Source organism: Meleagris gallopavo, chromosome 1, assembly GCF_905368555.1.
Source record: "Meleagris gallopavo chromosome 1, MGAL_WU_HG_1.1, whole genome shotgun sequence".
Taxonomy (NCBI): Eukaryota; Metazoa; Chordata; class Aves; order Galliformes; family Phasianidae; genus Meleagris; species Meleagris gallopavo.
In genome coordinates, this window is record NC_139404.1 from 143827696 (window position 1) to 143843616 (window position 15921).

At 39.4% G+C, this 15921-nt stretch overlaps 1 protein-coding gene across 2 annotated transcripts in view; it reads left to right on the forward strand.

The window, feature by feature from the left end:
* ABCC4 (ATP binding cassette subfamily C member 4 (PEL blood group)) overlaps nucleotides 1–13449 on the forward strand; it is a 151492-nt gene extending 138043 nt beyond the window's left edge. For both annotated transcript variants that reach the window (XM_085215631.1, XM_085215630.1), the window contains 2 exons: nucleotides 4086–4220; nucleotides 9168–13449. In XM_085215631.1, coding sequence (XP_085071757.1) covers nucleotides 4086–4220; nucleotides 9168–9275 — 243 coding nt within the window. In that variant the 3' untranslated portion in view covers nucleotides 9276–13449. The remainder of the gene's footprint in view (nucleotides 1–4085; nucleotides 4221–9167) is intronic.
* The last annotated feature ends 2472 nt before the right edge of the window (nucleotides 13450–15921 follow it).

Genomic DNA, 15921 nt, shown 5'->3' on the forward strand with positions numbered 1-15921 from the left:
CTAACATAAACAACACATTTGAATGCCTAATACTCCCTTTTCATGTTTGCTTTTGCAGGTCAGTCTGATTCAAGTTGCTTCTTCCCTAGTTCTCTGTCTCTCTGCTGCCATATTTTAATCCTGCTCTTTCTGTGTTATTCCGTGCCTCCATGCCAAACCAAGAGCTGCTAAAAACTTTCTTGCCTTCTGGCCAGTGTGATGTTCATCCATCTGCAGATCTCACAGCTGTGATGAGCATCACTGTCCAGACTGTTGGACCCAAATTAAATTTTGGGTACAGTAGATTTAGATGGCATGAGAGGATTTTGCTCCAGAGGAGTATTGAACTTACACCCCATTTGAACATAACGTGTCTGAGTAGCGCTACTGTATGGGGAATTTGAATAGCTCTAAGTAAAGATCAGTTTCACTTCACTGTAGGAAGTGAGAGAATTTCCCTGAATAAAGCTTTTCCTGGTCACTGTCATCCAATTCTGTAAATTTCACACTGTTGGAGTTACTTTTCTGCTAGAGAAAATATGTTGAAGTTGTTAGAATCTGACCATAGAGGCAAGAACAGTGCAGGTGAAGTAAAGAGGATGCCAGTGCAAGACAGTGGAGAACCTGGCCGTGGATTACATACGATTGCCTTGGGTTTATGTTGCCATTTTGTGCTTATTTTATTTTGCTCTGAGCTGTCGAAGTATTTCACAGACAGTGAAGTTATGAGATTTTCTTTGGTTTCTAGTATATACAGCAATACTGAAATTTGTCCAAAATCTCTCTGTCTCTCAAAATCTGTATTAGAGCCTGTAATGGAATCATGAAGTCCCATGCTCCTTTGTGTGTCCTCTGTAATCAGCATGCCGATCTGATTTCACTGCCTACAAGCCTCTCTGGCATTCTGTATCTAGTTCCACTGGTACAACCACCTTGGGGTGCATCTGGGTTCGATTCAGTCATATTGTACAGTGATAAGGGTTGCATGCAAGTTGATCAGAAAATATGTGGCTAGTAAACACCAGATTCCACCTTTCCTGAATGATTAGCTTGCTTTTTGAAGTTCTAATGATTTTAATTTGGCTTGGAGTCAGTGAGTAAGCGTATGCAAAGCCTTAGCCAAAGTACCTATTTATTTATTTAAATGTTATCAGCATATATTTCTTCAAAGAAGAATACCTATCGCTTTGTCTATGCCCTTTTTAATAAACGTATAGGTATCTGAATGTTTAACTACCAAGTCAACCCGCTTAAATTCACTCCGTTGTGTCGTGGATGGCAGCACATAGGAGAAACAGTTTTTTTTTTTTCTCCCAGTTAATGTGGTTTATAGAGTATTCCTGATATATAAAAATGGTGTCTGTTCTATTTCATTCATTCTTTTTTCCGTTTCAGATTTTTAGAAAGTAGCGAGGGTTGTTTTTCCTATCGTTGTTCTGTCAGTTTTCATAACATAAGTTGGTTTTTATTCCCCAAGAAAGAATTTGAATAGCTTAAAGTTTTATTTAAAATGTGAATAGAATTCTTCTGGATACAAATCACCCTAATTATCTGTTCATCTTCTGGACTTCACTGTTTAAAACTTGTCAAGAAAAAATAAATTTCTACTTTTTCTCTCCCATGTTCTTTTGAGGAGAAGGACTGTCCATGGTTCTTTCTGATATTTGCAAAACTATTGTTAGAATTTGAACACTGCATAATGCAAAAGAAAATAAAAACCTCCAGCTTTTGTGGTAGTTGTTACTAGAGAGGGAGACACTTTTAGTGGACACAGTTTTGTTTTCTTTGTTAAGGAGTGTCTATGTAACCCAGTGCTATGCTGAAAAAAAATCACTCAAGGAGCCAGAAGTGTTCCGTGGCGCAGCACTTCATGTTAATTATTGCATAGAACTGTATGTGATAGTCCAATTTATGGCATTGTTAAGGATTCTGTCTTTACCTCTTACTGTAGAACGTAAAATGTTGTGATTACAGTTAAATGCGATAGAAGTAAGTATCCAATTTATAAAATTGAATGTCAGTATACTGTTATTGTTGGCTTGTGTTGTTTTACATTCAAATACAACGTACTGAATGGAAGCAGAAGCTCAGGACTGGGCATCTTTCCCCGGGTGCTTGGTCCCTGGTGCCCAACAACCTGGCGCAGGTACCAGCAGTGTGTAGTTTGCACATCATGCAGCCAAGCCGATTAGTTCAGCTTCCTCTTGTGTTCTGTCATTAAAGGGGTCCTGACTGCCTGTAGGTTCTGCTGAGCTCTTGGCCATTAAGATGCTTTGTTTTAAGGAGTTGCACAGGCAAATGGTACACTTGGAAGTTTCCTCACAGGACTTTGAATTTACCTCCAATCTTACTGGAGTTCCTTCTTTTGAACATAAGTTTGCAAACTGTTTTTGTTATTTTGATGTTGTCCTCGTGGTACCTTTTATTTCTTTCTTGCCTGAAATGAACAACTCCATCTTTTTAGATTTTTTTTTTTTTTCTTACAAGTATGTACACCACAATTACAGCTTTGGTTATGAGTCCTTGAAGTCCATCTGTTGTGGCAATATCTTTTTCAATAGTGTGTCTTGGGTAGTCAGTATGTTTTATTTATACAGGGACAAAAACATTTTCTGAACTACTTTTTCTCACATAACTTTGGGGTGGTGGTGGTTTTTTTTTTTTTCTTTTTTGGAACTTCATTGCTCCTGCACATGGGCTGGAGTTCTGAACTTGTAAAGTGTTATCCAGTTTTCTTTCTTGAGTCAATACCATTAATTTGTAAGCCAGTTAAGTATTTGAGTGTATTGCTTTTGTCAATATTGACTTTTCCCTGCTATTGTATTTATCATTCTCTTAGGTTAGTTAGGTGTACCTGAATCTCCTCTGGTCTAGACTTACCTACATGTTTTTGTGTCATTTGCAGCTTTGTCACTTCTCTGATAACTTTCTGATGACTGCCCATATGTAGCTACCATAGAGCACTCTGATAGCTACCAGTGCCTGCCCTTCCAGCTCCCCAAACAGCAGAAATGCACTGCTTATTTCTAATGTTTGTTTTCTGTGCAAATTCTTGAGGTTTTGTCCCCTCAAATAGCTCTATTTCAAATAGCTGTTATTTCATTACACCAGACACCTTCCTGTGGAAATCCATGTGGAAATCCATATAAAAAGTTTTTTCATTTCATTCTGATACATTAAGTATTCTATCAGATTTGTGAGGTACCTTTTCATTTTACTAAAATAGTGATAAACAAATTCTTCCTGTGATCTGTGTGTCTTCTAGTTGTGTTTTATTCAGTTTTGTCTAAATTGTTTTCCTGGAGACATATATATATGCTGGTTCCTTGAAAGATTATAAGTTCTTCAAAATGTAAGTGTAGTATTTGCTACCACGCAGTCCTGAAGTAGTCAACTTGCATGAGAATATTTTCTTACAGGCTCAAGCAACCTATTCTTAATTTCTTCTGATGTTTTTGTCTGTATGTATCCTCTGCAGCTTGCTAACTTAATGCTTTTTTAATTTCTCCTTTCTATTTTTCCTTCTCCCCTCCTTTCTTTGTTGCCTATGTCCCTGGTGGCATCTCATCTTTTTTATGTAGAAAGAATAGGTTCGGGGTAAGTATCTTTCTAATATGTAGTTGGCAAAAACTGATGCAAGAAATTGTTTATCTTTTCTGCAACACCCTCATTTTCTTTAATTACATCTTCACCTCCTCTAATCCAAAAGACCTACTTATTCTCCCCTAACCGTCTTGGTGGTTATTGCGTGGTTTATACCTACAGCTGTTTACTTCAGAGCCCATTTCAGGTCTCTTTGTTTCGTTCTTACACAATGAATCTTATAATCTGCTTTGTTGGCTTCACAAACATTGTATTTCCATATTCTGCATAACTTTGCATTGGATTGCTATAGGTGGAATGGCTGTAGGGCACTCTAAAATTGTACAACAGGTCTATAAACTAAAGAAGTGTTATGCTTGTTTGAAGAAGACATAATATTTCATTTTCAGAATGCAAAGTTCATCTTAGCACTTGAAATGGATACATTCTCCCTTTGCTTACGGACTTGAACATTTGTTTTTGAATTTCTTATGTTAATAAGTTGATTTCTGCTGATTTAACAGGTTTTAGATGCAGGAAGACTAAAAGAATATGGCGAGCCTTACATTTTGCTGCAAGAAAAGGACGGCTTGTTTTACAAAATGGTGCAACAAGTGGGCAAGACAGAAGCAGCTTCTCTGATTGAAACAGCAAAACGGGTAATTTTATAATTACAATTCAGTTTGTCTCTGCACTTGGTTTATCACAAGTTAGCATATTCAAGGTTATAGTAGGCATTCCCCTAAAGGTCAGAATCTGTTGACTTTGTAAGGCTAAACCCTCATTTTCACTGATTTTTTTTTAGTGGTTACACACAGGCTTCCAAATGATAGGTGTATTTATGTACTCCGAGTTGAAAGAGTGTGTTTCTTGCATCTTTCTGGATGTACTCGCAATGATAAGTGTAAATAATATATGACATACTCACCTGTGCTGGGCACGTGTCGTGCAAAAACTCTCTTTAAAAACGTATAAAGGCTGCAGAGTCCAGCATTTACTTCTCCTGTATTTTCTAAAAGGCCCAACCAGTGTTAGTGTGAGGTTCAGTACTAGTTCATTAAATTATGATCGCTGGGAGTGCTATCACAGTTTTATTTCTCTTACTTCGTTCTTTTACCTTTGCTTTGTTCTGCAGATAGGATGAATCGCACTCAATTAAAAAACAGCTGTTGAATGTTTTGTTGCCTCCTTGTTCCATACGAGGCTCTGTGCCTGATTTACTGCTTACTATTCAAATCCTACTCTTGAGTGTAGCATTATTAATGTAATTGGGAGCATTCCTCTGGCAATCAAAGTGTTTAAGAAACATCAATGGATTAATTTTCATAATATGCCTCTGAGGTGAGGCTATATCATCTGCACTTTTCAGATGGAAAGCTAAAGCTGAGATAAGAAGATAAAAAGAAATGACCTTTGATTAAGGAACTCATTTTGACTAGCTTTTGGCGTGCTTTCTCTTTTTTTTGTGATAATTCAGCACACAGGACGTCCAAAGCCAGCGTGTATTTTTCATATTGCAAATGAAGTTTCAGCACTGCTGCAGCTGAGACTTGCAGTGCTTGGTCTGGGAGCAATTTGATTATCTTCACACAACTTTAAGTGTGCAAGTAAGGCACTGATATTAGGGATGTAGCATCCTAAGAGACTTTCCACACGAGAGGACAAGGTCTTATCTCTGTCCTCTATGCTTTCTTCTCCTCAAGTTGGTTGGTGTGCGGATCGTAAGGGGGACGCAAATTGCAAACTATTTCCTGGGGGGAAAGGAGAGCACTAGGCAGGGAGCAACTGATAAAGACAGCAAACAAAGTGACAGGTGTCTGCCTGCTTCCTAGCAAGAATAGCCGCATTTCTGGAAAGTTGGAAAAACAAATAATTGTGCAGTCAGGGACACTGGATGCTCATGTATTGCAGCTGTTTCAGTGGGCATTTTGAAGCATAGGGAAGAGCTTTTCGTGTCTGTGCATACTTAGGTTTGTTGTTGGTTGTTGTTTTTTTTTTTGTTATACCAACTAAACCTCTTTTTGGATTTTTTTTTAGAAGAGTTTTTAACATGAAGACTTTGCAGCATATAAATTTAGGTGTGGCACTGATTGCAAAACTGAGGAAATGGCTTTGTCAGCTGCTGCAAAGTAGCTTCTCACATTTTATTACTAAATGTAATGGTTTAGACATGTTTTTGGTGGGTTTTTTTTGCGACACGTGTATGACGATCTGAAGATTATATAAATGATGTTTAAAAGAATTGATTCTAATTGATGAGACAAGTATTTGTCTGGGCAGGCTTCCTGGGACTTAATCCCTGGGATGGCGAGGGGTGGCTGTCCTGCTATCACCTACAGAGATTCAGCCATGTCATGCTGTCTCTCCTTCCTTCTTTGCAGCCCTCCTCAGTTGCACAACTGCATTAAAAGATAAATATAAATGTATAAAAATAATTGCCTGATGTTACTTGCCCATATAGTCATCTGCAGTTACCACATCAATGTTATGTGATTTTGTACAGGAAGGGAAGAGATCCAGGAACCGGTCTCTGCTGAAATGTGGTTTGATGAAAAAGTTTGCTAACTCCCAGGCTAGAAGGCAGATACAAGCTTTAGCATCTGCCAAGAATGCAAAGCATGGTGCTTATCCACACTCAGCCCAAAAAATGGGAATCGAGAGACTATATCTCCAGTCAGCAGCTACTCAGAAGCACAGTTACAGTACTTTCTGTTTAAAGGACTTGGGCATTAATTCAAGGTTTTTGTTATTGCTGTCCCTTGTGTTTCATGCATACTTTCAGAGAAGTTGCTTAGTTAGAGGAGCTGATTCTGGGGGCCGTTCATTTTGCGCGAGTGTGTCGGTTGCACATATTGCTGCTGGTCTCATACATTCTCCTGTGGTTACCAAGAACTGTTTTTATGAAGGATTGCTTTTTGCTGTTGTTGAAAAACAGCACACTGCACATAAAAGGAAATGGTAATATAGCATATACACAGACTTTTCAAAAGGTGTTACAGTGGGTTACTAAGTGAAATGGTTTGGAATGTGGCCATGCTTTGGCAATGATCGTTTGATTTATTGTGCTTTGGACCCAAATCTTGAGCAGAGCAAATTAGTACCAAGAGCTTTTCTTTCAGTAAGGTGAGATTTTCAATCAGTTTTCTGGAAAAGTATGGCTCTTGCATATATTCCTTAGGTGCAAACAAAGAGGGATTACGCACCTTACGTCGGAAGACTTAACTTGGGACATCTTTGAAAGAAACACGATTATCTGGGGGAAAAAAAAGATATATATTGGTTATCTTAGCTAAACATTGAAAGATTAAACTATTCAGGATCACCATGCCTGCTGAAAACTTAGCTCAAGCTTCTCAGTGGACCCAGGTTTGCTCCCTGTATGTCTCTTTTGGTCACCCCATATCCTGTATTTTTGTGCAAGTGTGAAAGAATGCAATGCAGGCACAGCTCAGATGGAGGCTGCAGTCTGTGAGCCTGACTGCAGTGGAGTTGGCATCATTTGTCTTTGTTCAAAAAGCTTATTAGGAGAAAATCCTGTGGGTAGGTAAGAAATGAAATAGTTAAAAGAATTATTTTTTTTTTATAGTGTGTTCAGCTTTTTAGATTTAAAAAAAAAAAAAAAAAAGCCTCAGAGTGTTCTTCATGCTGTTGTCGGCGCTCGGAGAAGCTTTTCTATAAGAGTAGGACTGTTCTTCTGTCAATCAATTTTTGAGTACTTTGAGGGAAGAGTGAGGGTGATTTTATTTTAGAGCTACGACAGATGTGTAAATATTAAAAGAGGTGTTATCTCACCTCCATGATTACTCATCAGAGGGTTGCAGCTCTGTTGGCTGTGGAAAAAGCTTGTGTAAAGACTTGGGCATTTAGTATCTTGAGGGATTGGGCTCAGGGGAAGAATCGCAATGAGACAGTTGAAAAGCAGCTGCCATTTCATTAGGTCTCTAGTAATGTGCCAAGGTTTTCTATTAACTTTGAAAAAAATTCACACTCAGAAGCTTCATTTAAAAAGTATGCCAGAGTTTTGTGTTTCCAACCAGGAACAGGATGGGAGCGCAGCGCTTGGGCTGGGGCTGCACACACTGTGTGTGTGGCTCCTGATTAACTTTCTGCTGCTGAATCCGATCGGGGCTGGTTACTGAGGAATGCCTCTTAGCAGCCTCCCAGTTGGTTCAAATCAAACCTTAATATTCTCTGCAAAGAGATATTGTCTGAAGATATGTATATCCTGCGTTGGTGCGCGTACACAAAAGACGACAGTGGTATTTACAGGAATGTTTCCATAGAATGACTATTTTCCTTTTATACCCCATGTCTTATACATGTATTCGTATATACGAAAGGGACATTATTATCAAACACACCAAACTTTGCTGACAACACTCTGAAACGTAAATTGGAGAAATATTTCATAAGCTGTAGTCGGGGCAGTGTTGACTATGAGACCTAACTCGTGACACGTGTCAGGCTCAGAAAGATAGTGCATTTTCTGTTTTTGAAGACTCAAACAAAACTTTTCACATTCTTCTTTGAAAAAAAAAATGCATTTGAAGTCCTTTTTCACCCAAACACATTTTTAGATAAGAGCACACAAGTCTTGACATTATTTCATTTTGTTATGCGCATCTGTCAAGGAACAGAGATATGATACAGCTACTAAAAACTGATGATTGTGGAACAGTGAAACTTGACAGCATTTCATTTCCTTTATGTTCTGATTATACATTTATCAGGAAACCTGTATCTCTTCTAGTTCAGCTAGAAATTGGTAGAATTCAAGAACTCAAAGGCTTGGCAAAGAACTGTCCTATTATTTGGTATCATCTTACATTTTAGAGAAGTTGCTTGGTTGAGTCATTGTTAAAGCTTTTGCTTCTTCTTTTCATTATTGTGGTTCGCTATCCAGAGATCACATTTCTATAGGCCCTATAACTGCTCTGCAGCACAAATTAAACGCTGGGATATTTCATATATATACCTCGACGTTTCAATGGTTGTCAATCACAGTTTGTAAAATACAGGGATTACAACCTGATATTAACATCCAAATCCATTGTGTTCATTTTATGTGTGAAAATGAGAAACCCTTGTGCAGACGCAAGATTTCACAGTTTCTTTGTCATCCTGTTTTTAATTTATCTCCGTGTTTTGAGCTAGTAAAATGATTTTACTTATCAATTTAATGTAAAGTGATAATATATATCTGTTTATCTGAATCACCAGAATTTCAGCGGACCTACAGGTTGTGTGGGGTTTTTCTCAGACTTTGTTACAATCTAAGATCATGGGTAATTTTACTAATTTTTCAGTGCCATAGAACCATTGAGTGGCCTGGATTGAAAAGGACCACAATGATCACCTAGTTTCAACCCCCCTGCTGTGTGCAGAGCCGCCAACCACCAGACCAGGCTGCCCAGAGCCACATCCAGCCTGGCCTTGAATGCCTCCAGGGATGGGGCATACCATTACTGAAGATCCCCAACCTGAAATTTCTCTTTGGATTCTTTAGGGGCACGCATTTATTTGTTCTCTGTATATCTCTAGAATTGTATTTTGAGCTAAAAGGCGTTTAATGTAAAATGACATACAGAATCTGATATTTTCCCTAGGTTTACTTCAAGAAGAATTACCCTGAAGTTGTTCAAAATGGTCAGCTTACCACAGACTCCTCGCTGGATCCTTCCTCAGGATTATGCGTAACTGAAACTGCACTGTGATTCCTCATAGCCACAATTTTTTTCCACAGAATATAAACCTGAGAGCATCCAAACAATCGATGTTCACAAGTGTCAACAGGAGAGGAAAAGGAGGGGACGATTCTTTGCACTGGACATCCTTTCTATTTAATACTGAGAAGAAAAGTTTTACTATCCCTGTTTCTTTAATTTCAGTGCAATATTTTTTTTTCCTTTCCAACTAATTATTTTTGTATTGCTAAGGAAATTAGGCAGACTCAGTTCTTATTTGAAAGTTATGTGGTAGAGATCTCTGTTATTTAAACAGGTGCAGGACACCTAACAGATCTAGGGTGCATCTTTGGAATTTATTAAAGAAAGATTGGAGTGTGTCCCTTTTCTCAGTTGGAGATACTTTGAGAGCAAGCAACACCAAATTTTTTTTAGTGTCACCATACCTCCACAGCTGTGTCTAAACAGCAGGTTTGGTTGTATACAACTTAGCTTCTAACACAGGTGTCTCTCTACCTGTCACAGATATCTATGCAGGTGGTAGAAAAAAAAAAAGAATTAAAAGCCAAAAACACTTCCTTTTTTGATAGCAAAAAGTACTATATACTTAGATTTTTTTTATATAATTCAAGTAATGCTGTTCAAGATGAATGTAAATGTAAGTTTTATTTTGCTGAAATCCAGATGCTGAAAAATCAATCTCAGTCTTCTGTACTTTAGAAGAGAACATTTGCACTGAAGAAATATTTAAATAATTTAACATACATTCCTCTTTTTATCCAGGTTATCAGAGAAAAAAAAAAAGTATTAAAATAACTTGAGGAAATCTTTGAATGACATGTCATTATACCTAAATAGCACGTAGTACAAAGTTATCTTCAACACACCACATTGAAATGTATACGTTATTTGCATTTATTGTGCCTTAATATTTGTGCCTTCAAGCCAAAGCTATAACTGCAGGGTACACAACAAATTCATTAAATATATGTTAAAAATATCTAGCCTTAATATATTTAAAGTTTTGCATCAAGGATTCTGTTGAACTTGTGCTGTTTGAAGTTACCATACTGCTGGAGTAGGTAGGGAAGTGCAACCCTTAGGTTTGAATGGCTGTTGCTGGTACTGAGGAGATTGCAGTGAGAGAGAGATTCTTTATTTGTACACCATGTCCTGATTCAGCAAAGCACTTCAGTGTAAAGGCACTATTCCTGTGGTTTAAAAAGTCAGGCAAGTGCTCTTCTGCTTCAGAGCTTTTTTGTCTTCAGTGAGATACCTACCCTTTGAGGTCCAGTACAGAATAAATCTGTTGAAATTATTGTCTGAAGTGACAGAAGGCACTAAAAAACAACTCTTCAGGATACACAGAACACTGTGCTTTTTAGAAAAAGAAAAATAATAAAAAAAAGATGCCTGCTATTACCTTGGTAAGCTAAATATTGCTTACCCAATGTTCCCCCAATAGTCGAAAATTAAGGTGAACACAAATGTTTCTCATTTCAAGTCATTTTTCCAGCAAGTAAGTTGCTGAAATACAGGATTGTTGCTTCTCCTTGTTGAGAAGCAAACTGAGGCCAAAGCCTGTGCCTGAGGACAGGGCTCATCCAGGAGAGCTTTGTCCTGTGCAGAAGTTGGTGGTGAGAGGCAGAACCTTCTTTCCCTGCTGCCTGCACCCCCACCAGTTGGCTAATCTGGTGGATGGGAGGAAAAGACACGCGCTGGGTGTTTGATTTGCTGGCAGCATCCTCCTGTACTGTTAGCAGGAAGGTACACAACAAAGCACTCTTGCCCTTAGCTTTCTTTTGGCAGTCTCCAACACTTCTGTGGGGTGTAGCTCACTATTGCAAGTGTCTCTGTGATAAGTGGAACTGAACTTCATGTGGGTTTTGTCCTTTGTCTGGTGTTAAATACAAGGCAGTCAGGGATGACTACGTGTCCCCAAAGCAAAGTGGCACAGATTGGCTCATGTAAGCAGCAAGCTGATAGCTAATCCTTCTCAGAGCGCACCAGCCACAGCCTCTTTTCTGGATCACTTTGCCTCCTATGTACCTAGCACACAAAACACTAATGTGTTTTGTTTTGTTTCTTTTCAATTCAAGTGGTCTCAAATAAGGATAGGGCTATTTTGCAGCTCAGCAGAATGTATTGCAGAGCTATGTGAAGATGTAGAGAAGTGTTTGAGGATGTAAAGTCATATGGGATAATGCTGGGGGATTGTGTAGCATGGAGAAAGCTCAGCCTTGCACGGTCTTTCTTGTCTGTAACTGCCTTTTGGAAGCGGTCCATGGCATAAACCATGTCCAAGCTCTGCTCAGCCTTTATCATAGAGAGATCCAGCTGGAGTGCTCCAAAACAGAGCCAGAGTGAGCTGACTGTGACAGTGCAGACAGCTAGCAGGGACTGGAGCTTGAGCTCATGCGTTTCCCTTTTTTATTCAGTAGTTTGGGCAGATGCACAGAGTCTACCCATGCTTTGCAATATTGAATTATTTTGCTTTCTAAATAGTTCATACAAGAAAATAAGTGTGATGTATAATACACTGAGACTTTTAAATGCTCTGAGAGAACAGTATGTTTTCGTGGCTGTATATTTTGTTTATATTTTTTTTAAATGGAAATCAAGGAGATCTATAAACTGAGGGTATAATTACAGTTTTAATTCATTTCAGCTCTGAAATGAAACTATGGTAAGTTGTATTTCAGAGCTGAGCTCCAAGATGCTGACTGCAGCCCACTCACTGGTATGAGACCCTGACAAATTCAGCTATCGGTCTACAAGGCAGAGTTAATTTGATCCTGCAGCTTTTTGAACGTGCACAAAAATGCTAGGTATCTCAAAATGCAGATCCTGCTTTTTCACATGTTTTGACAGGATACGACTATCTGTAGGTATCAGAAATCAAATATTTAAAGAATCACACTTGAAAACCATACACGACTGAATAGATCAACAGATAGTGAGCCATTTGTACCTGTCGTTGCCATGATATCCACCTTTTTAGTTTAGAGTAATAAATATATTTCAGTCAGGAAGTTGTTTCTTTAGATTATTTTGTTGCTTGTTGTTGAGAGTTGTTGTGAGTAGTTTAGGTGACTGTTGGTTAAGATGGACACGCCTATTTAATTTTAGGTGGGTGACAAAGTGCATCGTGCCTGAAATTCGAGGATAAGAGAGGACTTCCTTTTGAACGTCATGGTCTGTTGTATGTACAACCATGTGTTTTGTGTTTCCTTCTAAAGAAAAGTTCAAATAGTTCTAAATTTCCACTTTGAAAATGTTTGTGTTTGGAGAAATGTTTGGAGATAGTAAAGCTGCTTATTTCAAGCTACATTCCTTCATGGGGATCTTGGAAAAAGAACTCAGTCTTCAACATTATTAAAGCCTTTAAAATGTTTCTTCACCATAAGGTGCCTTAAGGTATTCCAGAGTCTAATAGACAATTCTGTGCAGAAATACTGCACATCATCAGTTGTGGGACTATTGTTTGGTTCAAAAGTCTGGGAACAGCCTCTACTTAAGATCAAAAGAACTGCTCCTCAGACGTTCATTTTGGTATCTCTTTGCTTTACCCGTCCTTGAAAGACCACTGGGAGAGTCAAAGCCAACATGGTTCTCGATAATAGGTTATTTCTAATTTTGCTTAGGTTAAGGGCAAAATTCTGCTCCGTGAGTTGAACCACAGTTCACTTGCCAGATAGTTTTAGTCTTCTGTGATATCACTCATGCTCCTCTTTGGAAGAGGGAGGACCTCCTTCTGACCAAGATTAGCAGTGCTGGTTGATAAAGTGATACTGACGGTTTCTTTTAACCTTCCCAGTACACATTTGAAAATAAGGTGGTGGAAAGAACGAGGAGACAAAAGATCTAAGTGGTATAGAAATTTCAGTGAAAATGCTGCTTTTTGTGTTAATCCGACCCTTCCAAATGTCTCACCTTGAAGTTTGAGGGGGAAAGGGGAAGATACTGACATCACTTACATCCTGTAATGATGACGAGCTTCTGACACATCAGCCGAAGAATGTGGCTTTCTCTATGTTTCACATTGTGTAACATCGCACTGCTTTTTCATCATTTTAACCCTGTTTCTGTTTTGTTTTGGTTTTTACATTTGTGTAACAATTTGATTCTGTTATTTCTGTGGAATGATTTCTTTTGTCGACATCCACAACAGCTTCTGTCGTACAATAAAATGTGTTTCTCAGAAGTGTGCTGAATTCTGTCATAATTGTGAATGTATGGGTGAAGGCAGAAGTACAGGGCTGAGCACGGTACAGGTCATGCCCGAAAGCTCCAAACACCTCTTTGTAGCACTGCCAACTCCAAGGGCTGAAAATCCTCCATTATGAGGATAACACAGAATACTACATCTCAGCTCATTTTTACCATTCTTCTGCTGTCTGAGATCTCGCAGGTCACATTTTCAAGCTTTTTGCCTCAATGGCAGGAACTAAAAAGTAATTCAAATAGATTTCCAAAAATCATTATATGACTTGAAGGCAGAACCACTGCAGCTGCAAATGTACGGATCAGATATGGTCTCTGCCTCGAACAGCTCACAAGCTAAATGGACTGGATAAAGCTAATGGACACAGAAGAGAATGGATTAACAGCAAAACTCCAAAATTTGGTGTCGTCTCTCAATCCTGTGCTTTTCTCTGATGAGTTTGTTACTTAATTCAACAAGACTCTGAAACTGCTCATTTCTGAAAACTGCTCAAAGTTTCTCCCTGTCTGCCGACTTTCTCAAGAAGTTAAATCTGTGATTTGGGATATGAGTTTTTAGTACAAGTTGGATTATGCATTTATCACTCATCTCCCAGGTTAGCAAGTTTTAGGACTGATAAAACGGAAATGGTCACCTGTCCTTTTTTAACAGGATGCTGGAGCGTGTATTCAAAATTTATGTTTCTACCAAAAGTCTGCAGTGCAACTGCAATGCAGCTATCTTAACTTGATGTATAAGTGAGTTTATCTTAGCTTGTCCCAGCACAGCAGATGCTTGTGGAATGTACAGTGTCCTGGAGCATGTGCTTACCAAATTTTTGTGCTGCTGTTGTTAATGTAACATTGTCGAGATGAGGTAGAACTGTGTCATCTGCCTGAAAGAGAGCTGCTGGTAAATAGCAAAATCAAAGTTTTATGAACTTGACCACAGAAGATGCACGAATATCACCAACTCAGTGAATCAAGCTGTTTCACTGATGTTGAGCAATATAATATATAAAAACATTAGGCCACATTCTGTTCTCGGAAATCAGATTTCTGCTGTTTCATATCATAGAATGAATCATGTCATAGAATGGCCTGGGTTGAAAAGGACCACAATGATCATCTAGTTTCAACTCCCCTGCTATGTGCAGGTTGCCAACCACCAGACCAGGCTGTCCAGAGCCACATCCAGCCTGGCCTTAAATGTCTTCAGGGATGGGGCATCCACAGCCTCTCTAGGCAACCTGTACCAGTGTGTCACCACCCTCTGTGTGAAAAACTTCCTCCTAATATCCAAACTAAACTTCCCATGTCTTAGTTTAAGACCATTCCCCCTTGTCCTATCACTATCCATATAGTTTTGCACACCGGTTTGGCCATTTTGAGATTCCCGCTGGGCCTTGGTCACAGATTCAACACGTGCTCAGAAGTACAACAGCTTGAGCAAAAAACAGGAGGTAGCCCCTGTGGCACTCAGGAGCCACTTGGATCACACCTTGTGTGCTTCACATGCTGCTGAGCTAACAGCTGCACGAGAGTTGCTCTCCCTCTCTCCTTGTTATCCTGGTTATTCAGGGTACAGACTCAGGAACCAAGAAATGGGGACTGCAGGCTTTGTTTGAGCCTCCTGAGTCTTTCAGGTTTCTGCATCTCCAAAGCATAATCCCCAGGATGGTTTTGGCAGGGATATTCACCAGAATTAAATGAAGTGGGTCAGTAACGTGGTAGTTCAGGTGGCAAAGAGAATAAACAAAAGCTGGGACTGGATGTGGGGGGTAATGTTTCTTCTGGAAAAAGGAAATCCCAGGTTGTATTTCCAGTTCCAGGGTGTATTTCTGCATTTTATTCCGTGACTATTTGTGGAAATTGCACAAGCACCTGGAGGAGCTGGGGAACTCTGCTCCAGAGCCCCTGTTCTGTACTTGGGGTCTCACCATGCAGCAGGATCAGCTTGCTCTCACCACCCACCAGGCCGAGGCTCCAGCTCCCGCAGCTCACAGCCTGTTGTTTCAGACTTGGTGCTTGAGGAGTTTGGCTGCTCCACAAAAGGAAACACTCTTCTTCTGCCTCCCCAAGGACACTCTTGCCCTCAGCTCTGTGACTGTGGATGTCTGCTCTGGACAGGCTGCTTGCTGTACCCAGCAGTTCCTGCTGCAGCTGCTCCTTACGCAACATCCAACCGTGAGTCTCCCTGAAGACCAAGGTTTTCTTTATTAATCAATAAAGTTCCTAGCAAAAGAGCTCTTCTATCTGAAGTCTATGCACTGACTGTATCCAGAGAATAACCTATCGGTTTACAAAGTCTAAATGGCAGCACTGCAGCCAAGTACATCACTTAAGCACTCTCACATACGGATTTGATGTCTGAGGTATGGCTTTGGATCACGTCAAGACTCACGAGACTTACAAAGGAAATACGGCTTTTTGAGGGTTTCTTAGAGTTGCTATGGGAAATTAAGGGAGGAAA